At 41.4% G+C, this 22,817-nt stretch overlaps 1 protein-coding gene across 2 annotated transcripts; it reads right to left on the reverse strand.

The window, feature by feature from the left end:
• Positions 1-8,089: 8,089 nt before the first annotated feature.
• Positions 8,090-22,254, reverse strand: pmp22b (peripheral myelin protein 22b). 2 transcript variants are annotated; one of them, XM_085963442.1, is made up of 5 exons: positions 21,968-22,254; positions 20,252-20,353; positions 19,578-19,671; positions 15,219-15,359; positions 8,090-8,779 (listed from the first exon to the last, which is right to left on the reverse strand). In XM_085963442.1, the coding sequence occupies exons 2-5, from the start codon at positions 20,327-20,329 to the stop codon at positions 8,613-8,615; spliced, it is 480 nt and encodes a 159-aa protein (XP_085819568.1). In that variant the 5' UTR covers positions 20,330-20,353; positions 21,968-22,254; the 3' UTR covers positions 8,090-8,612. The 2 variants fall into 2 exon arrangements, with proteins under 2 accessions (XP_085819568.1, XP_085819569.1); XM_085963443.1 differs by lacking the exon at positions 21,968-22,254 and adding an exon at positions 21,856-21,929.
• Positions 22,255-22,817: the final 563 nt, after the last annotated feature.

Consider the following 22,817-nt stretch of genomic DNA (forward strand, 5'->3'; position numbering starts at 1 on the left):
CTCAGTGTTCAGTGCCATTTGCAACTCCTCAGATAATGAAGCAGTCCATGCCCATATGCAGCAAGACCTGGATGACATTCAGACTTGGGCTGATAAGTGGCAGGTAACATTTGCACCACACAAGTGCCAGGCAATGACTATCTCCAACAAGCGAGCATCTAACCACCACCCCTTGACATTACCATCGCTGAATCCCCCACCATCAATATCCCGTGGGTCACCATTGACCAGAAACTTAATTGGACCAGTCACATAAATACTGTGGCAACAAGAGCAGGTCAGAGGCTGGGTATTCTGTGGCGAGTGTCTCACCTCCTGACTCCCCAAAGCCTTTCCACCATCTACAAGGCACAAGTAAGGAGTGTGATGGAATACTCTCCACTTGCCTGGATGGGTACAGCTCCAACAACACTCAAGAAGCTCGACACCATCCAAGACAAAGCAGCATGCTTGATTGGCACCCCATCTACCATCTTAAACATTCATTCCCTCCACCACTGGCGTACCGTGGCTGCAGTGCACCATCTACAAGATGCACTGCAATAACTCGCCAAGGCTTCTTCGGTAGCACCTCCCAAATCCGCGGCCTCTACCACATAGAAGGGCAAGAGCAGCAGACACATGGAAAAGCAGCAGGCGCGCGGGAACACCACCACTTTCAAGTTCGCCTCCAACTCACACACCATCCTGACTTGGAAGTATATTGCCATTCCTTCATCGTCGCTGGGTCAAAATCCTGGAACTCCCTCCCTAACAGCACTGTGTGGGTACCTTCATCACACGGACTGCAACGGTTCAAGAAGGTGACTCACCACCACCTTCTCAAGGGCAATTCGGGCTGGGCAATAAATGCTGGCCTTGCCAGCGACGCCCACATCCCATAAACAAATTTTTTTTTAAATAAGCAAATATTTTACAGTATTTGCTGTAAAGTCAGCAAATTTTCACATGGGTCTGAATATTGCAGGTTAAGCATTTGCCCTTTTGTTGTGAAAGTCAAATCATAGCGAATGTTTCTGTCAAAGCAACAGTGACCAGGAGTGACGATAACATCAAGCAAATATTTTACTAAATTAAATTCAATCTTTTTTTCTGATCTGAGTGACCATATTTGTTATTTTATTGCAATAAACACCAAGGTAGAAAAAGCTACTTAGAAATAAATACTTGCATTTATATAGCGCCTTTCACAACCTCAAGACATCCCAAAGCACTTTACAACCAGTGAAGTAATTTTGAGGTGTAATCACTCTTTTAGTTAGGTGATTAAACAAATTGTCTGTAACTTAATAAAATTTTAAATAAACCTTAACAAATGAAATTAAAATTTGATTGGCCGGGGTGATGATGCACTCCAGTCCCCGCGGTGCTCACCGGTCGCGGAAAGCCTCAAGTGTGCCGGCGGACACCCACCGCATGCGCCATCTCCAGGGCCACCCGGGCGCGAACATGGCCACGGAAGAGAGGCAGGCAATCGGGCCGAACGACCCCCTTGACCGCCCGCTGCCTGGACCAGTTAATGGCTTTTTTGGCCAGGCCTCGGAGCAGTCCTATGAGGAGTTTCTCCAATCTGCCCGCTCCCCTCCGCACTGGGTGGTAATCACTGTGTAATGTAGGAAACACGGCAACCAATTTGTGCACAGCAAGGTTCCACAACCAGCAAAGACCAAATAATTTTTTTTAGTGATGTTGGTTGAAGAATAAATACTGGCCATGACACTGGGAAGAACGCCCCTGCTTATCTTCAAAATAATGCCATGGGATCTTTTACATCCACCTGAGAGAGCAGACAGGGGCCTCAGTATAATGTCTCATCCAAAAGACGGCACCTCCGACAGTTCAGTGCTCCTTCAGTACCGCACTGGAGTGTCAGCCTAGATTTTGTGCTCAAGTCTCTGAAGTGGGACTTGAAACCACAACCTTTTAACTCAGAGGGGAGAGTGCTAATACTGAGCCACGGCTGACACATTCACACTTATTTGCTTGGTTAATCTTAAATGGGAGAATTTAAACACAAACCGACTTCAGAAGCAGGTAAACCATTTTTTAATTCTAACTGTGTAACTCCCAGATACACTAAAATTGACAGTTTAGAGCCCCAAAATCCCATTCTGTTGAAAAGTTCACACGCCGCTGAGATGATCGTTCACGCTGACTGAAATCTTGTGTTGTGGCAGTTTAAAGACAAGGCAGCTAGGATTTTCTGTGTAAAGTTGGCAGGGTGAGCTTTGCTCCCACAAATTTTCTAGCGTGAGGGTTCCCAGCGACATTTGCACCTGTGCTGGGAGACGACCTCGAGGGAAGAAAATGTCTGCTGCCCACCTCGGCAGACTGAAGCTTGGGCTGGCTGCTTGCAGGGGGCTTCAGAAGAGGTCCATTTTTTGGCAAGATTCTAAATGTTGCAGTGCTGAGGAGCGGAATTGATTGCCCTGTACCTTTAAATTTAAATCCCCTCCTGCACACCTGTTGCTTGCACCCAGCATTGCTTTGGCAGTTTTGATATCTCAGGTCAATCCATCATTTCTTCACAATTTGAATATGGCCACCTATATTTGAGCGGATATATTTAGTGGCAGGAGGCAAAGATTCAGTTTGGGGCCTCTACATTGATAAAAGTCAAGATTGTTAAAGTTAATACTGGATCCGCTCGGGGCCCCTGACTAGCATGGGTTGCATGATCCTAATGCTGCCCTGTTTAGTGATCGCCATGACTTCCAGCAGAAAATTCCAGAAGTGACAGTAAGAGGCTTCCATTCCAGTCCATTTCCTGCCACCCCAGATCCGCCCGAGATTGGGAGCAGGGAACGTCACAGAAAATCAAGGCTGCTAGTCTACAATGAAAACTACCCTTAATCGTTGTGATGGAACGGTTCTTAATAATGGACAGGTGCTTAAGCAGTTCCAGTGCTGATTAAATACCCAGCAGGGTGAAGCAAATGGATGAGTGTGAAACAATCCATATCTGGGAATGATTAGTTGAATTGAGGGGCATTAAGAACCATGAAGAAACCTTGAGTAGGATGTAAATTGTCAACTGCATGCTTGATTGCAACCGTGAAGTTGCTCCTTAGTTTCAATATAATGGTTTTTCAATATACTCGCTCTCTCATGTTGCTCACAAGTGGTTTGGACTTTAAGTGGAAAGTTCTGAGGAACAACGTGTGTAGTACAGGAAACTCTTTTTTATCTGGCACCGACGGGACCGGCGTGGTGCTGGTTTATCAAAAAGTCCGGATTACAGAGAGTTATAGTTAAAAGGTACAAGAGCTCCGTAACAGCAACAAATCCAGGCTTCCCTGTTGCTTAGCAACAGCTGCAAGAACCCCGGCCGCAGACCAAGCGTCCCTGTTGCTTAGCAACAAGTGCAGAAACCCCCGATTACACAGCCAAGAATCAAGAAACGGCCACTAATATGAAGAAAAACTTAACTGAACCTACTCCTGAATTTTGCCGGTTAACCAAGATTTCCGGTTGTTTGGGTGCTGGTAAATCAAGAGTTTCCTGTAGCTGTGAAAAAATAGAAAGGCAAAAACAGTAGCAATGGCTGAAGAGAGAAAAGCTATCGACTAACGGCAAGTGAAGGATCACTTACCCAACCAGTTTATTTTAACTGGCTCTGGGAAAATGATTGCACAAACTGTTCCTAAACAAAAACACATTTCATTCATGAATCAAAGAATAGTAAAATGAAAAATGCATTTTGTCATATTTTAGTCCTTATCTATGAAACTGCATAGCAACTAGTCTTGTTGCCAAATAAAATCGGGATCAGCAAATAGAAGCTGGGGCTTGTATTATTATCCATATAAAGGGGAGCATTATACCTGTTGATGAGATGTTTATAAATAGATGATCAAAATCATTCAATGTGTTCTTCCATTTATAATTCTCGAGATGTTCTTCCTGCAGAAAGGACTCATTCGTGTAATCGCCCCGTTATATGTCAAATTCTTTAAGTGTGAATAAGATCCATTTCACGCACATGGATAAAATTAGGCAAACATTTAAGTGCCAGAAACATGCACTTGGTTAAACTTTCAGGTCACTCTAATGCCAAACATTTAAAAACAAGAAGATTGCTCTGGGAAAATGATTGCACAAACTGTTCCTAAACAAAAACACATTTCAGTCATGAATCAAAGAATAGTAAAATGAAAAATGCATTTGCTGTATTTTAGTCCATATCTATGGGGTGGATTTCAGCACACAAGGAAGGATACATGTGTGCATAAAATGTTGCCTACACGTGCTCGGGCATGCCGACATCATACAGGCCTCACTCTAGTCTGGTAATGCACCTGAAACCTCTACTTCTTCAGTAACTATTTATGCTCTTCCACTGAGTTTGTTGACTTATGAGATGCAATTGGTCTTTCATCATCCACCCTATCTCATATGGAGTGATGGCATAATGCCAGTATCGCATCCAACAGCATGGAGGATACTGGTGAAACTGATAGAAGCTGCAGTTAATCAACGAGCGATTCAGAGCCATGGTTACCATAGCTGTGACAGAGTGCACAATCCAAGGTTGAAAATACAGTTCAGTGGTGTCAGTCAAATGTCAAGCACTATAGCAAAGGAATTTCTTTTAACTATGAAACCATGTTAGCGGAGGCAGGTGTTGTGCTTTGAGTCAGAGGTGGGAACTGCTATTTTAAAAATTCAGATTAGGCTGGATTGGAGGAAAGGCAAATTTTCACTTGTCTCTTCAAGGAGGTAAGTATAACTAATATAACTAATAACAAGACTCCCAAAACAAGCACTCTACTCGGAGCTCCGACACGGCAAAAGAGCCCCAGGTGGGCAGGGGAAACGCTTCAAGGATACCCTCAAAACCTCCTTGAAAAAGTGTAACATCCTCACCGACACCTGGGAATCCCTGGCCCAAGACCGCACAAAGTGGAGGAGAAGTATCCGGGAAGGCGCCGAACACCTCGAGTCTCTTCGCCGGGAGCAAGCGGAAGCCAAGCGCAGGCAGCGCACGTCAACCCAAGCACCCCACCCACCCGCCCCTTCAACCACCATCTGCCCCACCTGTGACAGAGACTGTAGGTCCCGCATTGGACTAATCAGTCACCTGCGAACTCATTTTTAATGTGGAAGCAAGTCATCCTCGGTTCTGCCCAAGAGAAGGTAACTAATACCAGAAAGACCAGCACAGAAATCGCAAACATTTGAACGCTCAACTCTAAACTCCCAAATTTGAGTCACAGGAGCTGCCTGTTGCCAAAACTTGTACTTTAGTTGGGAACATGTAATCGTATCTCAGGTGTGAAGTTACGTAGAATGCTTCACTACACCATGGATGGACGAAGCAACTAACATTGGCCAGCTGAAAGCACAGGCTGCCCGCAAAGCATCATTGGCCGAGGCACCAGACACCACCAGGCTTTACCATCTCACCTTTCTACCTGAAGGAGTTTGTGTACTGACAAGAAGCCTTCCGAGGGGTAGAAACAGAGCAAAAAAGATTTAGAAATTAATATTTTAACAAATCTTGACACCTCCTACAAGTTGGTAACATAGTAACAAAGGACTATTTGTTGCACAGATAAGCCAGTATTATTTATTTTCATCATTATTCAAGTACATCAAACACATCTGACTGTACTTACACGCAATAAGGCATTTTCTGTTAGCACATCAAATACAATTCGCCCGCCAAACCTTTCTGCAGATTTCATTGGATGGCAGGTAGGCAAAGAAATCTGCAGGAGAGGTCTGTGCACACGCGACCAGAACTATGTCATACTTAATTATACTGTACTATGCAAACAAGAACAGATTTCAAAGGGATAATAAATTTAGCAACCTATGTGTTTCTTGTTACATCAAAGGACTATATAGCCATAAGTACATCATTTCCTTTTTTGAGTAGTACCAGACTTTGTTTATTCCACAACTCCTTCAAAACAGTGGTTAACTTTGGCATAGGATAGTGGCTGCGAACCACATTAACCAGTATAATTTTACCTCTGGTGTAGTACAGCAATAAATATCCTGCTTAAAGCTGCAGTGACCCACAAATGATCTCTTAGAAACAAACAATACTCAATCATTTGAAGTAGTACTCAGCCATCTAGACTAGCATTCAGCCATTTGGAGTAGGACTTCCTTAGCTAAACTCAGCTTTTTGGAGGAGTACTCTGCCATATTAGAATAATACTCAGCCAATTAAACTTCCAATCCTCAATTTTTATGTTTCAATGCAGCCACTGGAGGCGGGGGAAAAAAAGTTTGAAAACATATTTCTGTTCTCAACTTTTCAAGCATCCCACAATCATGTGCTGTATTTTAACCAAGTTTCTCCAGTCAATGACAGTGTTTTCAGTGAGCTACTGATGTCATGACATCTGGAACTCATGCAGCTGTTGTCTGTCTGAGAAAGACAGGGCTTGTTTGGGGGAAAAGAAGCCATTGGCAGCTTTATAAAACATGAAAGGCGAGGCATCCTTCCAGTTGCGAAAACTGGTTTCCTTGCAGAAAACAGTTCCACAGACTTAATTTCATAAGAAAAATGATTTTGTTTCTCTTATGATACCAGTTATTTCATTCATATAAGTCATGACCTTTGCCACATCATAAGGGCCTGCAGCTTTAAAACAGCAAAGCTCATACATCATTGCATGGCTGAACAGCCCAGCAATCTCAACAAAGACCACGTATTTTAAGCCTGTTGAGTGCACTATCAATGTACACCACTGACAACATACAGTATCTAAATCCCGTGCTGTTTTTTATTTTTGTCAACATCACTTTGGAAAAAAAATAGCAATTTTGAAAATATGTGAAACTACTTCAATCCCTGAAGGGTAATGATAATGGCTCTATAAAAAGAGGCAAAACAAAAAGTCAATGAACTCAAACCAGCTTCACAGAAAAAGTTGGTTGCAATGTGCACGAGTCAAGGCAGCCAATGCTTGGCTTATGGACACTTATAAAATTTAAATCTTATTTCTGAGGCCACAGTTAGGGAAGATGCTCATGCAATGGGTACTACAGATGTATTTAGACAATTAAAGTTGTGTTGTTTAATCGTTACTATAGCATGGTAGAATGTTACTCTTTCAAAATATTGAGAAATGTTACTTATGAACCAAAAATGCATAGTTACCTCTTTTTGTATTCAGCAAACATTTTAATTGAATTCTTTCTTCCTCACACTTTTATTTCCTATTTACGTTCACTACTGTTTTCTATTTGTGGTCCCCTTTCACATTTGCATAACTGGTCAGTAGCAAAACACTGTCAATACAATGATACATTAGCATTTTTTTACATTTCCAGCAAACTAGGTAATGTTAATTCCAAACATTACATTTGTATTTAGTGAGATGCACTAAGATCTTTAATTACAATTTATGGCATGCTTTCAACAGTTAAAGAACAAAGCCCATCAGTACTAGTTTTCTGACGCCTCCAGCTATAGTATAAATTAATGAAAATGAGTAACATTGAAAATACAGTCAGATGATGCCTTTGCATTTAGGAGGAATATGGGGGACTGGTTCTGGGACACAAGTTTTGGTTTCTGCTGCTTGGGACTGGCTGCAGTCTTAGTGTGGTGGTGATATCATGCACCCAACACACTGTGATTTGCTGCTGTCCACAGCCCACTCCTTCCACCGGGGAAAACAGAACTGTTGTGGATACTGCTCGCATTTCATGCCGTTCATGGTGTTAGGGGAGTTCGCCAGACATCACATGGCAAAGAAACAGTGACTGCTAATAGCTGTACTTTGAAGCACAACACCTTCCCACTGCAATAAATGGGAGCCCAAAAGGAAAATTGAGGTCACTGTTGGTGTGTGACCAAGGAAGGAGAGAGAACAAGTGTGAAAAGGGAGAGACCACAAATCAGGAACAAGAATAGTAACTGGCTGCAGCACAGAACTGGATTACAAAATTGAGAAGAAAAGCACAACTGTGTAGCCTCATTGGGTTGGGCAGTGTCTAACCGTGGGCATTCAAATCACCTCACACCCGTCCTAATACTGCTATCCCTAGCTTGAATTAACTTTCAAACCCCCACGTCAATGCTAGAGCAAAATCTCCTTCCATACAGAAATATTTAGACAAAAGTAAATCCTGTAGAATTAAAGCATTTATTTTACCTTCTTGCAAATAGTAACTCTCCAGTGAGATCTCTATAGGTTATCATTACAAGGAATGGTAAATACATAGCACCATTGAAAATTGTAAATGTTTTATATCTACATGAGTAAACTATTCAAACTTGTCAGCTATTGGCAATTTATTTGTACAAGCTGCACCTTTTTTTAAACCGCTTACTAGCTATAATTTGTACATGCGCTTTGGTTAACATATTCTATTCAAAATAAAGTTTTGTTGCAGAATTTGGCTTCAGCAAAAAATTGTTTTTTTTTTAATAAACTGTTAAAAATGAATGTTCTGTAGGCACTTTTAATTAGCTTGCAAAACAGGGCTTCTGTCAAAAAAAGCAAACAATACTATGTACATATATGTAAAAAGTGTTATAAATAGGTTTTAAACCATAGATACTATATACATCTTCAAATTAAAACAGTAATGTTTCTTTTATTCCTCTAAAGATGGCATCATACGGACTGTCGCGATCTATGGCCAGCTCATTCACGCTTTCTTAGAATGACGTAGATGATTCCACTGCACAAGGCCAGAGGGAAAGCAATCCATGCCAAAATGTAGGTAAATCCATAGCTGCCATCGTAGCGCTCGCGGTGAATATGCGGATACTGCACCGTGTATATCGCTGCTCCACTCATCACACAAATGCCTGCAAAGTAACAAAAAGTGTTGTTTTAAATCCAATTTATTTTATACAGCAATTTTATCCCGAGATTAACACGGAATACAAGTTTGATAATACACTGTGCGCACATATTGGCGCCACAATCCTCACTAACTGGGTAGGACTGCAGCACGAAGGCGGGGCGCCTTGGACGGAACAACTACCCATGGGCTTACACACACACACACACACACACACACAGCTGAGATGCCAGTTTTACAACCCACCCAATATTACTCTATATTGACTTCACCGGAGAGCAAAAATCAGGCGATGTGTAAAACTAGCATTGCAGTCAATCCCCTCCGTTTCCTCGACGGGCGGGTTAGATTAAAATTGCCCCCTACCAAGTCCACTTTGCACCGATGCTAAAGCTGTGGTGTAAACCTGAGTCAGGGCCTAAGGTGACTCCAATGAGAAGCAGTCGGAAACGCTCTAGAACGGGGTTGTATCACACTTCTTCAGTTTGACAGTCCATAGAGTCTAACTACCGTGCAGTGTCAAACTGGATTTAGAAAGTGCCCAAGGGCACTTTAAGCATTAATTTACATTATATGGACAAACTGCTGCCACACACACTAAACATAAAAATGTTAACCTGCTGGAGATACATTGTGAAGGCATGTGACCTCTGCAAGAGCAGATTTCTCAGCCTGGCTGCAAGTCTAGTTCTTCTAGCTAGAAATGTAAATTGGGAACTACATGGCTGGAGATGTAGATGCAGAACTACAAGTAAGGAGTGTGATGGAATACTCTCCACTTGCCTGGATGAGTGCAGCTCCAACAACACTCAAGAAGTTCGACACCATCTAGGACAAAGCACCCCATCCACTACCTTAAACATTCACTCCCTCCACCACCGGCGCACCGCGGCTGCAGTGTGTACCATCTACAAGATGCACTGCAGCAACTCGCCAAGGCTTCTTCGGCAGCACCTCCCAAACCCGCGACCTCTTCCACCTAGAAGGACAAGGGCAGCAGGCGCATGGGAACACCATCACCTCCAAGTTCCCCTCCAAGTCACACACCATCCTGACATAGAAATATATCGCCGATCCTTCATTGTCAATGGGTCAAAATCCTGGAACTCCCTCCCTAACAGCACTGTGGGAGTACCTTCACCACACAAACTGCAGCGGTTCAAGAAGGTGGCTCACCACCACCTTCGAGGGCAATTAGGGATGGGCAATAAATGCTGGCCTTGCCAGTGACACCCACATCCCATAAACTAATAAAACAAAGATGACACTACAGTCAAAATATAGCAAAAGGCTCTGTTCAGTGCCATGTCGCTTAAAGAAAATCTCCTACCATGTTCCATCAGGCCCGTAAACAAAGTAAACTAATTCTAATGGAAATCTGGGATAGGTTGTAGATAAGGGGAAGGACAGAAATGTTCCTTATAAATCAGCCTTGCACATAGCAGGAATTAACAGCTGTGCCAGATTCTTTATTCACAACGCTTTTGCAGATTTACTGTAGTTTCCTACAAAAGTCACTAAAATGGCCATTCTTGTGAGAATTGCTTTCAGAGTAGAAGTCTAAGGCAAGAACTAACTGAGACTTATTAAAGATGTATCAGAATCTGTAAGTATAACATTGTACCACAGCTAAATTAATGATGATTGCCAAAGGTAATCATAGTGCACAACAATGTTCTGTGCATAGTTATTAGTTATGCTTGGCCCTGATTCGCCCAGCCCATTAGTATCACAAAGTTAAGCTGCTAATTTTACAGGTACACATTCTCACCAGTCAGCCTAACCTGCCCCAGCTGTGTTATCTGTCCCCCCACAAGATGTTAACTTCACCGTGCAGATCCCCAGCGGACCCGTAGAGGGTGCTAGCCATCCATTAGTGAGATATTTATGTAATTCAACGTTTGACATCTACAAGAGGACTGACACCTATTCCCTTTACACCAGAGAGTGGAGAGCATCAACCAATGGAAAATAGGCTACACCAAGGACCTTACATTAACTTAAATCTAACTTAGTGGTCAGTCTTTAGCTTAAAGTACAACTATTATATATAAACAGGCAATTACTGGTTTTAAACGAGAATTCCCATTAGGTGGATACTTGTTAAAAAAACGATTTAGTAACTGCACCAGGGTGTTTCATCCTGAGCCCGAAAGTCAAAAGCATTGAGTTAGCACTTTATTGCCTCTCTCAAAGTGCTTTCCCCACAATGAATGACTCTGAAGTTCAGCTCGGTAATTGATGGGGGGGGGGCAAATTAGATAATAAATACAACACATTTTTATTTCGGTTAGAATTCCCACCCTGTCCATAATGTGACACAGAAACTCCTTTTCAGGCTAATAGGTCAAATTTAGTGTGATGACGCTCCTGTGAAGTGCCTTGGGGCGTTTTACTATGGTAAATATGCTCTACAAGTGGAAATGGCTGTTGTCCAAACCCAGTGTAGACAATAGGAAGCTGAAGTTATCCTGTGCTGCCACAAGCAAGGCCACGTTTCTGATTCTATGTACGCCTGATGGGTAAATTTGCTGTAGAGCTGCTAAATCAAGCAACCTCTTCTACTAAAGCACTGATCATCTTGTTTTAAGTTCAGATATGATTCAACCAATTGAAACCCATCAAACTAGTTTTAACCCCACCTACAGACAGAGCCTCTGTATTACTCATAGCCAGAAGCCATAACAAAAGCAGTTGGCGGAGGTTGCATAGCCTTCAGTCTTCTGTTAAAAATAACTAAACTATTTTAATTTCATTTGCCAAAGTAAACACTGTTGAAATGGTTTGATGCTAGGTTGCAAAAAGATGAAACAATGTTATAATGAATTGTTTGTCTTTTTGTAACAACTTAAGGTTACAAATCTTTTTGTCTACTTTCAAGAGCCTGTTGCTGTACTTTTTTACAATGTGGTTTGTTTTGGAGTTTGGTCTCAGTGCATTGCTGCAGTTACTATAATCCTGTTTACTTGTGTTTCTAATGACAACAGAAGCTGCGGTATCTTACCTACATAAATAAAATATGGTAAAGTTTCCACAAAAAAAAACAATGTTATAAAAGATCAGAGACTCTCCTATCACAATGAAGGGTGTTACCTAAGCAAATGTGCAGGAAAAATACTAAATTTAAAATATACCTGTATCTTTAGTTACTGAGGCATGATAATGTCTGCCTATCATAACTTTGTTCAGATCTGTGAAAAATTCTCAAGTTACTGAGGTGAAGCTAGAAATTCAGCAGGTTGGAAGCAAGATCCCATGTTTCATGGGATCAATCTATAAAAAGACTTGCATTTATATAGCGCTTTTCACGACCACCGGACGTCCCAAAGCGCTTTACAACTGAATACTTTTTGAAGTGTAGTCACTGTTGTAATGTGGCAGCCAATTTGCGCACAGCAAGCTCCCACAAACAGCAATGTGATAATGACCAGATAAGTTTTTAGTGATGTTGATCAAAATAGTGCAAAGGGATCTTTTACGTCCACCTGAGAGAGCAGACGGGGCCTCGGTTTAACGTCTCATCCAAAAGACGGCACCTCCAACAGTGCAGCACTCCCTCAGTACTGCATTGGAGTGTCAGCCTAGATTTTTGTACTCAAGTCCCTGGAGTGGGATTTGAACCCACAGCCTTTTAACTCAGAGGCGAGAGTGCTACCCACTGAGCCACAGCTGACACTGTTTAAGAAACAAATTGACAAAAGGAGTTTTTAAGTTGACATAATATTGAACGCAAGATTTATTTAGTCAGATCATCCTTTAATTAATATTGTAAATTAAAATGAAGGAATCCACAGGTCTATGTCAATTCTGCAAGTAAATGTGATATAAATTTGGACTGATCATTTTGTAGACTATTATTTTTAACATTTCTTAACCGAACTTTAGAAGTTAGTTGATTCACTCCTAGCTTTATTCTTCAACTATTGATGGTTTGACAACTATAAATGTTAGCTCAACAAATCCCATATTTGCTGGTTTCCCTTGTTGTGGAGAAGTCTTTGATAATAGTCTCTCTACTCCCAGGTCAGGTTAATGCACTGTAGCTGTGTCCTTTTCAGTGATTTGGACATAACCAGGTCCAACTGGTTTGAGAATATGAGAAAGCAGCTGTTCCAATACTTGCACAACATTGCTCCCAGACCCAGAGGCCTCATCCTCATGAGCCACTTAGTTTAGTAATTAACAGACAGCCATATATACTTGTGTTAATACATATGTATCACAGGAATGCATACCATTCAAATATAGTCAAATTCCCTTAGGGCAGAATCTAGCTTAATTAAAGCAATTCTTGCTGACCTTTTACTATCTAGCAAGACCAGGCCCACTTATAAATAGATTACCAGTTGCAAATGTTAATAAATCTATGGAGACAACTCCGGTCTTTAAGGAATCAGCATGTAGAACTATCCTATCTAGGTTTATAACATCAGAAATACCTATGATCTAGTCCTTCATGGAAGTCAGTTGGCTCAATCACCATTTCATTATTCTGATCAGAACAAGCCTAGTCAATAATAATGCTACTATGGCCTGTAATACTAGGTCAATATACAGAACACTTTTTAAAAAGGTCTCACATGCCAGCCTTCAACTAATGGTATTTCTATTCATAGCACATTCTCAAACATCATTAAAAATACCTCTATCATCAGAACTCCACAACTACAAACTTGAATTGCATTGCAGTATTTCTCATTTTAAAATGTAAAAATCATTGAATGATATTCAGGAATGTTTCTTAAATTGTTCAGCTTACTAGCAATTGGCAATAGCAATAGTGGACCTCACACCTCACACTCCACAGACGGATCAAAAATTTGCAATTTCACAAATTGGACTGGGACTGACCATTCCAAAGTACAAAGGAATTCTAATACATTCATTGTACAGTGACTGGAACATAAAAATGTGTAGAAACCACATCCAGCTTGTGTTCTACCCATAGCACTTGGATAATTCTGGGGTCAAAGTTTTTTAAAAATACTAATTGGCTTAGGAAACTGTCCTCCACTCGTATTAGATGTTACATCCTAGCTGTCAATCATTCTACATGCTATTTCCAGATGGTACACCAGTAGACACAAAATGGTTGATTGAGATTATTGGTGGATGCTTCCTAGAAATCCTTGCAATGAAAAGGAATTAATGTTTGCCAATTATAAGTTGTCAGACCCAATTAAAAAAAAATCTGAAATGGCACCATTTTGTGTCAAAACTAAATTAACACTCTTGTCTGTCATTACTAATCTCCAGGAGCAGGCTACTGCACATGACTGGGCCAAACCTACAAAGTCTATACAGTACTACTATTATTGGAATCTCAAAGGGTAATGATGTGAAAATACACAATAGTAAAGTTATTATTGCTTTTGTATCAATCAAATATAATCTAACAAGGGTAGCTTAGTTCCTGTTGCAAGTTTCTAAACTAAGGAAAGAAATGGACTGTGTCCATATGGAGAGACTGTATGATTTAGATAGCAGGGGACGTGTATAAGTTAAGGAAGCTGACACCCAAGTTAGACACCAGGAAGATTTTCTTCACGCAGAGAAGTCAACCTCTGGAGCAAGTTGGAGGTAGTGTGGATCAGCTGCAAGCATTCAAAAAAGTTGAACGAATTCCTGGCTCTGGCCGACATCTCAGTGTACAAAAAGGCAGGTGGGGTTATCGGGTGGTGTGCCTCACAGTCGCCGTGGCCTCCTGGAACTTGTTTTGATCGCCTTTGGAAGTTGGAGAAGAATTTCCAAGATGTTTTCCCTTCCATTGGCCTAGGCTTTCTGCCTCTCCCAGGAAATGACATGGCTGCTGGTGGGTGGGAACTCTGGGAATCATGATGCTCAGTTGCACTATGACGGTATGAGACAGGCTCGATGGACTAGCTGGTCTTTTCCCTTGTTCATCATAGAACGTTATGCTCCAACCAAACTGTCTACAGTTGTAGCGTGACTGAAACTTGTAAAACTTCGCTGAGTTGGCTCCTTCTTGCTTAGGGAGATCCTCCATATTAACAAAGAACAAAATATTCTAGTAGAGCCAGTCCCACTGCACCAATGTTGAAGGCAACCTCCTATTGTCTGATCACATCACAAAGCAATGCTATGGCAGCATTCATCAATAAGTCCACCACCCAAACTATCCTGTTAGCTCAGCCGAAGGAGGAAGCAAGCTGACAGGAACCAAAAACCGAGGTTTCGAAAAGTGGGGGAAAATAAGGTAAATATATTTGGAATGCCATGTGTGTGATTAGTGTGCATCAGTCCACACAATGTACAACTCTGAAATCCAGCCTTTAAGACACTTCAGCGACCACAGTAATTATCATAGAGCAATTTAATGCAATCAGAACAATAAATGATTCATACTGCAGCAGAATGAGGAAGTAAATTCTTCATTCTTACATAGACCTGGTGAAAACATAATAGTAAATCTTTAAACTTACCTGCAAGTAGCTGAAAGATTCCAGTGATGTAAAACCGACCTCCTTTCTGGAGTGTGAACAACTGGCAGAAGAACAAAATCACTGACAAGAAGCTGAAGATGATGGACAGGATCATCATCGCCTGAACAGCTTGCAGCCATTCTGAAAATACAGGCCAAAAGAATAAGCATTATTTACAATGAAAGGGCATCTCAAGATCCATTTGTAAATTCACTCCCTATAGTTTAATTCTCTCATAGGGGACCATTGTACAAATGCTGTAGTGAAAGGAGCCATCAATATTAACCAAAAACATAAAATGACTATGTTGAAGGATGCAGGTACATTGCAATAATGAAACATGAACCATGTTTTAAACGAAAAGCCAAAAGTGATGTCACATACACTACTAATGTCCAGAGTACCACGCCCAAATCACTGAAAACTGGTATTAATTGAGCTCCTGGGTCAGATGGAGTGCCAAACATACAACAATTTCGGCTGGAAGCCTCAGTTAACTTGCAATGCTGTGTCTAGGCCATGGCCGGGGAGTAATGTGCATAAACATAAGGGTAGATTTTCCTGACCTTTAAACACAGTTTTTCAGGTGCATAGGTCAAGAAAGGACCCAGGTCACTGCTCCTTTCTCATTAGCTCAGTATTTTTGGAGCTTTCCTTGGGAGCCAAAGCTTGGCCTGAACCTACCGTAGATACAGGCCAGTTGGAAACACCCTAATGAGTTTAGAGGAACTGTTGCGAGCCTCCTACCTCATTTTCCTGTTCAGCAGCTTGCGAGGTCACCCAAAGCAGTAGCACCTAAAGAACATGGTGCTCTAGTCTGCCCCGCACCACTGCTGACTTCAGGAGAGAACTGGCTACAAAAAAGCGGCACTTCTCCCAATTACAAATAAACTTGTATTTTATAGCACCTTTCATGACCTTCGGACATCTGAAAATGTCTCACAGCCAATGAAATACTTCTGAAGTGTAGTTACCGTGATGTAGGGAAATGTGGCAGCCAATTTGCATATAGCAATGTTCTACAAACAGCAATGAGATAAATAACCAGATAATCCTTTTTTTAAATGATTGAGGGATAAATGTTGGCCATGACATGAGGAGAACTACCCTGCTCGTCTATTTAGACTTCACATTTTTAGGAATAATTAGCAGGTAGTAAATACCTCACTGCCCTACAATGCAAGTTGTGCACTAGCAGTGAAACAAAAAATGGCATTACACTGTACCAAAGCCTCAACTGTGCCAAAGTAAGGGAATAAAAACAGCTGAATGTTGCCCTTACAGCCTAAGGCAGTCTAGCTGATGTTTTAGGTCAAGCAACTGAACCCGTTGATAAATAGTATGATCGTTATTATCTTTGTTTATAGACAATCAGAATTAAAGACTTATATGTCAAAAGTGTGATCTTCATGTGTGGTAAACAGTGGTATATAGAAAGTAAAAAACATAAAATATTGGAAATATGCAGGAGGTCTATCAGCGTCTGTAAGAGAAGGCGGGGTAATGTTCCAATTTAAGTCCTGATGATGTCTGCAAACAAAACATTAGCCTGTTTTTTTTCTTCAGGCGCTGACAGAGCTGCTGTTTCTTTAACCAGCATTTTCCGATTCTGTTTCACATTTCCAGTGTTTGAAATGTCTCCTGTTTACTTAGACAGACGATTGTGGTTTCAAAGCTCTACAAAAGCATTTCTACGTTAAAGGTCGCAGCAGATTCCCACTTCCACCTCCGACGGTACCAGTCTGACCACTACAATGGCTGGCACAGTCACACTTGCCTCTCATCCATCCTGTAGGATGGCATGCAAGATTTCTAATATCCATCTGAAAAGTAATCAGGCAATGGAATCCTGTTACCTGCAGCAAGTTACATTTAATGATAATTGTCCCTGCAGTTTTAGTTATAATTTATCTATGTGAAGATTTGCCTGCAGCAGGATATTGGCGTTGATATGTAAATCTGCTTTCAAGCCTGCCGTATCTAATGGCTTTTAATGTTTAAGCATCATTTAATCAATTCTTCCTGATTTGCCTCAATTTCTCTCCTCTTTTTAATCTCTACACTGTCCTGCACTATGGTATTGGGCTTTCAACCAAAGTCCTTGCCCCCTTTTTAAGACCATATGGAAATCCCCAGTTTCTTTTTTTTTGTAAATTTGAAATTGAAAATACAACTTATACATTAGAAAATGATTCTGATTGTAGCACACTTCCAGCCCAGCTAAGTACCACTTCCTTGGTCTGGAATGACGGATGCAACAGTGAGCTTATCCCATCGGCACCTTATGCAATCCGATCAAGCTGCTTATGAGGAGAAAAGTGTAACTGTAACCATCCACCTTCAAATAGTGTTCCTGGCAGTGCAGCTCGCGTTGTTCCAGCTGAGCATCTCTTACTCTTTACTTTTCAATTTGGATGATGGAACTGTAATCTCTGCGATTCTCAGACCAAGAGAGCCAGTCGAGGAATACTGCTCTTTTGTGGAATAGGCCGCTTCCCTAAGCCATTGCTAACATTTTAACCAGGGACTGCCAATCCCAAGTTCAGCATTATTTATTTACCGTGACTATTGGAGAAAAGTGCTTTGGTACTAGTTTTGGAAAAACAAAGAAATGCTCAGTTCCATTTCAGTCTGCTCCAACTATTTTCTTTAACGATTGGGTATTCTGTGTTATATTACTGTTGCTCTGAACCTAAAAGAAATACTAATGTATTCATTTTTGAGATGATATTATGATGAACTGTCTCACTCCAATCTACAATGAGGTTGCAGGATCTGCCTCGGCTTGCCTCTAACCACTCTGCATTTTTGATTCTCAAAAATAGGAATCTCTTGAAATTAGTTGAAATCCTAAATAAATTTTATTTTTCCAACTCTGTTCCAGGCTGATTTTTCAGTTTAGAAAGTCCACTGTGCATTGTGAAATGAATAGAAGCACAATAGGCCACTGTAACTAAATTATTTGCAAGTACAGTGTGAAATATTATTGGGATATTTTTGACTTGATTCTTTAAAAAAAATAAAATTGGTCACAATTGTTTTTGGAACACAAATTAATTGAATTTTCACGGTTTAATTTCAGATCATGTGGTTGTGGTATAATTGCTCCCAATGTAATATCTTCTACATATACAATTATTAAATATCAATGTAAAATAACATTACCATTTTCTCACAAACAGAAAAACAAACTGATAAGTTACTTTGATATTGGACATCCCCAGCCCCGAAGGTGATTGCACTAAGTATAACTGATCCATGAAATCAGGTTCAAAAAATTTAGCTCCCCCCCCCCCAAAAAAAATGGCCATTTTGTGTTCAATGGTGGGTGGTATTAAAAGGAAAGGAATTGAATTTACAGCTAATGAAGTACTTTTTGAGGTGCAGTAATGGAGGGAAATATGGCAGCCATTTTGCCCACAGTAAGCTCCCACAAACAGCAATGACATGCGTGACCCAACAATCAGTTTTAGTGATGTTGAGGGATAGATATTGACAAGAAGACCAGGGAGAAGTCCCCAGCTCTTATTGGAATAGTGCCATGGAATCTTTTACATCTATCTGTATCATCTTATGCAGCAAAATTATATCTGACTGTAAACTTTTTATATTCTCCCTTCCCCAAATCCAATAATCAAACCTTAAACAGTGTATACAAATCGAATCCCAACAAGACTTTGTTTCATCCCAGTTATACGAATTATATTCATACAAATGTCTAAATGCTTTGCAAATTATCTGGATTAAAAAGTCACTGAGCAAAAGGTTATTAATCTATAAAAATGACTGCACCATTAATGGGTGGACAAATATTTAATCTAATTTAAATTCAAGCAGGCTACGGCATTTACCGTAATCAGTAACATCACATTAAATTGCCAAGGGGGTGGGAAACAAAGGCAACGTGTTAGAAAAAAATTAATTCAATCTGAGTGGACTTGAATGAATGTGGAATTTCTGCCTACGTTGCGCAATTGATAGCTGATCCCATCCCCAGTCCCTTGCTGCAAAGTGCTGACTGCAGCACCAGGCGTTGCCAAGATACTGAGGTGGGCTCAACTCCGGCCCATTCCGAGGCACTTTGGCGGCTCAAACACTAGGTGGCCCCAAACGTCGCAACCTCCCAGGACCGCGCCCACACTCGAGCTACTTTAGAGAAAGATGTTGGGCGAGCTGTTAAAGAGCATTACTGGCTCAGAGTTGGAAAGGAGCTGTCTCGTTTTATCAGCAAACGGTAAATAGAAATGATCCATGGTGTGACCAAGTTTGCTGCAAGTTCAAATAAAGACTCTAAACAAGCAGCAAGCAAACTAAAGTTGCACTGGGAGAAAGGGGGGGGTGGAGGAAAGACACACTCACCGTTCGTGGTATATTGCTCGCAATTCCAGGAATCAATCCATGTACAATTCTGCCAGATATCTATACTATTGGAATCGCTGAAATACCACCAGGACTATAAAAGAAACACAACACGGATCAAACACATCGTTTGCTGAAGGTAAAATTTCACCAATAGTTTAATGAAAAATTTCAGGTTTAAATTAAGTTTAATTTTAAACATTACTCTGAAATCAACATCTGGAAATCCCATTTGATTTAAAACGCAATTTTGTTTCGTAAACTCTAAAAGGACTTACTCAAAAACGCTTTTTAAAATAAAACAGCACCCCATTCATTTAAAACCTTGCGTTTATTTTACTGCAATAAGCAATCCAAATATCTTATAATTCTCTCTGTAGATAATCCCACCCCAGTCCCTTATGTGCAATACTTGTACGCGTGAAGTTACTGAAACAAATAAACAAGCTTTAACGAAAACCGACCAAACTTTCAACCAGTATAAAAGTCAATATATTCCGAAATTAAAAGGTGGTTGAATCTAGCCTTGCACGTTAATTCTTCTCATAATAATGCTAAATGAGAACCTTGATGAAAGCGTATCGGACACACGGTGCGCTTTTTCCAAGGTACCTCTGCCAGTCTGAGCGCAGAGAATTTTTTGTTTGTTTTGCTCAGCAGCCTGTTGTACTTACATTAACAATAGTGGAGATGAGCAGCAACACCAGGACTGCCAGATGCAGCACAATGATACCCGCCAGCAACACGATCATTTTGGAGATATTTCAAGTTGGAAACTACAAACAAAAAAGAGCGGTGGGGGGGTAAAAGCGAGAAAAAGAGAGGTAAGTTGCCTGTGAACTGCTTGGAAAGAGGTGCGACGATCTCTGGCGCTTTTTCCCCCACTGCAGTGATTTTATTAAAGCCAGGGCGTGTCTGCAACACTGGCAGCACCGAATCCCCGGCAGAGGGCGCCCACTGACACCACTCCAGTCCCGTTAGACTGGGCGCCGAGCAAATTTACCAGCGCGATTTGAATTTAATGTTTATACTTTAAAGTTTACACTGCGGGAGAGTTTTCATTCGCCACGGTTTATTTATTTTTTGTCTTAAGCGTAAAGTAATCCTACAAGATGCTGCACATAATTTTTGCAAAGTTTAAAAAGACAGCATTTTAAACACGCGCATAAAAAGGGAAAGGATGCTTAATTTCTCCTTATTTATGCACCCGCGTATTAAATGTTTCAGAGAATTAGCGTTTCTCTGCTTAATCCCACAAATATCCGAGTTCAAAATATGCAACACGCGGTAAACATTATAAGATAAACACTGGTCTGCATTTTCATCATCAATGAAATACCTAATTGGTTAGATTATTTTGAACAGCGAGCTATGTCGTTTATTAAAAAAAAATTATTCAACGAATAAAGCGACCATCGGTCACATTTAAATTAACCTGCCAAAATAATGAACGGCGAATCTACTATTTACAGAGCGGATGGCTCTCAATCCATTCGGAGCCTGGAGATTCAGAAAATGGTGAAACGGCCCTGAAAATGACTGGATGGCCGTTGGAGAAGGGATTCGCCGCAGTGCCAGTTTCAGGGGCCGTGTTTTCCCTCGTTCCCAAACCCCAGCCCGCTGTTCACAAAGGCACCATTCAGTAAGGCAGCAGCTCGATTTTTGACACCCATTTGGTGTAGATTAAAGCAGGCATGGGCTGATATTAACCAAGTACAGCGACTCAACAGAAACATTAACCCCCCCCCTTCCGCCCATCGCCAATCACTGGCGATTTAAAATAAATAATCGATTTGTGAAATGAAGCGAAGCGAGCAACCAGTTCGTTAAATATAAATAAATATGTGGCGAAACTAAACTGCAACATCTGGTAAGCTGTTTCAGATTCCCCTGGTGGGCTGACACAGTGACGTCTTTAAGTTAGACAGTAATATATTCAGATTTCTCCCCCCCCCCCCAAGAAAAGGATTAACAAGAATATTAGTTAATCGAAAAAAAAATGCCAGAATCTTGTTCGCTTCCCAAGGGCTCGCCTACTGTGCAAGGTGACTATTAAAAGCCCGGAGCTAAAATTAAAACTCTGCGGCTCCCACAAACTTTCTTGCCGGCTCCCAAAGTTTCAAAACTTTTGAGACGCGCGTTATAAAAATATCAAAAGGACCGACCCACCCCCCCCCCCCAAAAAAAGTGGGTTCCGATCTACTTTTGCAAAGTTTCTTGGGCCTAAAGCGAGGTGGACGCTAATCTTCCATGTAAATATAGTTCGGTTCAAACTTACTTTTGAGAAGTTATCCCGCGCCTTCAGAAAGTTCAACACATTTAGATATTTAAAAAAAACCACAGATCCTTCAGTCGTATTGATATATAAAAACAGCTGAGATCCAACTTACTCTTTGACAGATCCTTAACAATCGATCTGAGAGAGACAGACAGAGCTCGACGCTAAACAGCAAAGTCCCGTCAAAGAAAGTTGAAGTTATAAAGTGGCCCCTTTAGTAGAGGGGCCAACGCCCTCGCTACGCACGGCGCCTGGGGTGTGTCTGCTGTCAGTTCCAATCCTTGGCAGCGGGTGGGGAGGGCTGGGCTGGACACGGCCATTGGGGGTCATCAGTCAATCCTGCACCAATGCACAGCGAGAGCCGCCAGGCAGCACCGACAGTGCCAGTCAGTGTCCGGGGACTGACTGACTGACTGAGACTGTCGGGGGGATCTCGGGCACAAACAAAGCGAGCGCATCCAAAGGCGCGACCAGGAAATTCCACTCTTGGCGCTGCCAATTCCTATTTTATTTTAAGCAAAGGCTAGCGCTCGACACAAGCGGAGCAGCCCATTGCAACCACTCCGGCGCCACATTCACTGCACACTTTTCCGCCAAGAGTTAGGATCCGATACTGCTCCGATGCTTTTGCTGGGATCTGCGGGATTTGAGGATGCCACGCTGGCCTTCCTTGAGTTAGTATTTTCCCCCGATCCATATTGATGTATATAGTTTAACGAGCCTGGTGATTTAATCTTATGGTTTTTGTACGCCAGCTGCAAAAAAAAAGGTCAGAAAATAAAGCGTGGAAATTTATGAATGAAAACATGCCCTGCTGAAATAATTAATTTATACTTCTAAAAATAAACCATACGGGAATGTTCCAGTGAGTTTGTCATCTGATCGATCATCGATCCCCGGAACAACCCTCAGCACTTGATTCAGTTCCTGCCGCCCCGGTGACAGGACACATTCATCTGCTG

Source organism: Somniosus microcephalus, chromosome 21, assembly GCF_052327205.1.
Source record: "Somniosus microcephalus isolate GS21.2 chromosome 21, FLI_Smic_1.0, whole genome shotgun sequence".
Lineage (NCBI taxonomy): Eukaryota > Metazoa > Chordata > Chondrichthyes > Squaliformes > Somniosidae > Somniosus > Somniosus microcephalus.

What these genes read in the sequence shown, in the direction of transcription:
- pmp22b (XM_085963442.1), bottom strand. Translation starts at nt 20,329, where the DNA reads ATGATCGTGTTGCTGGCGGGTATCATTGTGCTGCATCTGGCAGTCCTG. An exon ending in TCATCTCCACTATTGTTAAT is followed by an intron (nt 19,672 to 20,251) that starts GTAAGTACAACA and finishes TTTCTTTTATAG; the next exon opens with TCCTGGTGGTATTTCAGCGA. An exon ending in CGAGCAATATACCACGAACG is followed by an intron (nt 15,360 to 19,577) that starts GTGAGTGTGTCT and finishes CTGTATTTTCAG; the next exon opens with AATGGCTGCAAGCTGTTCAG.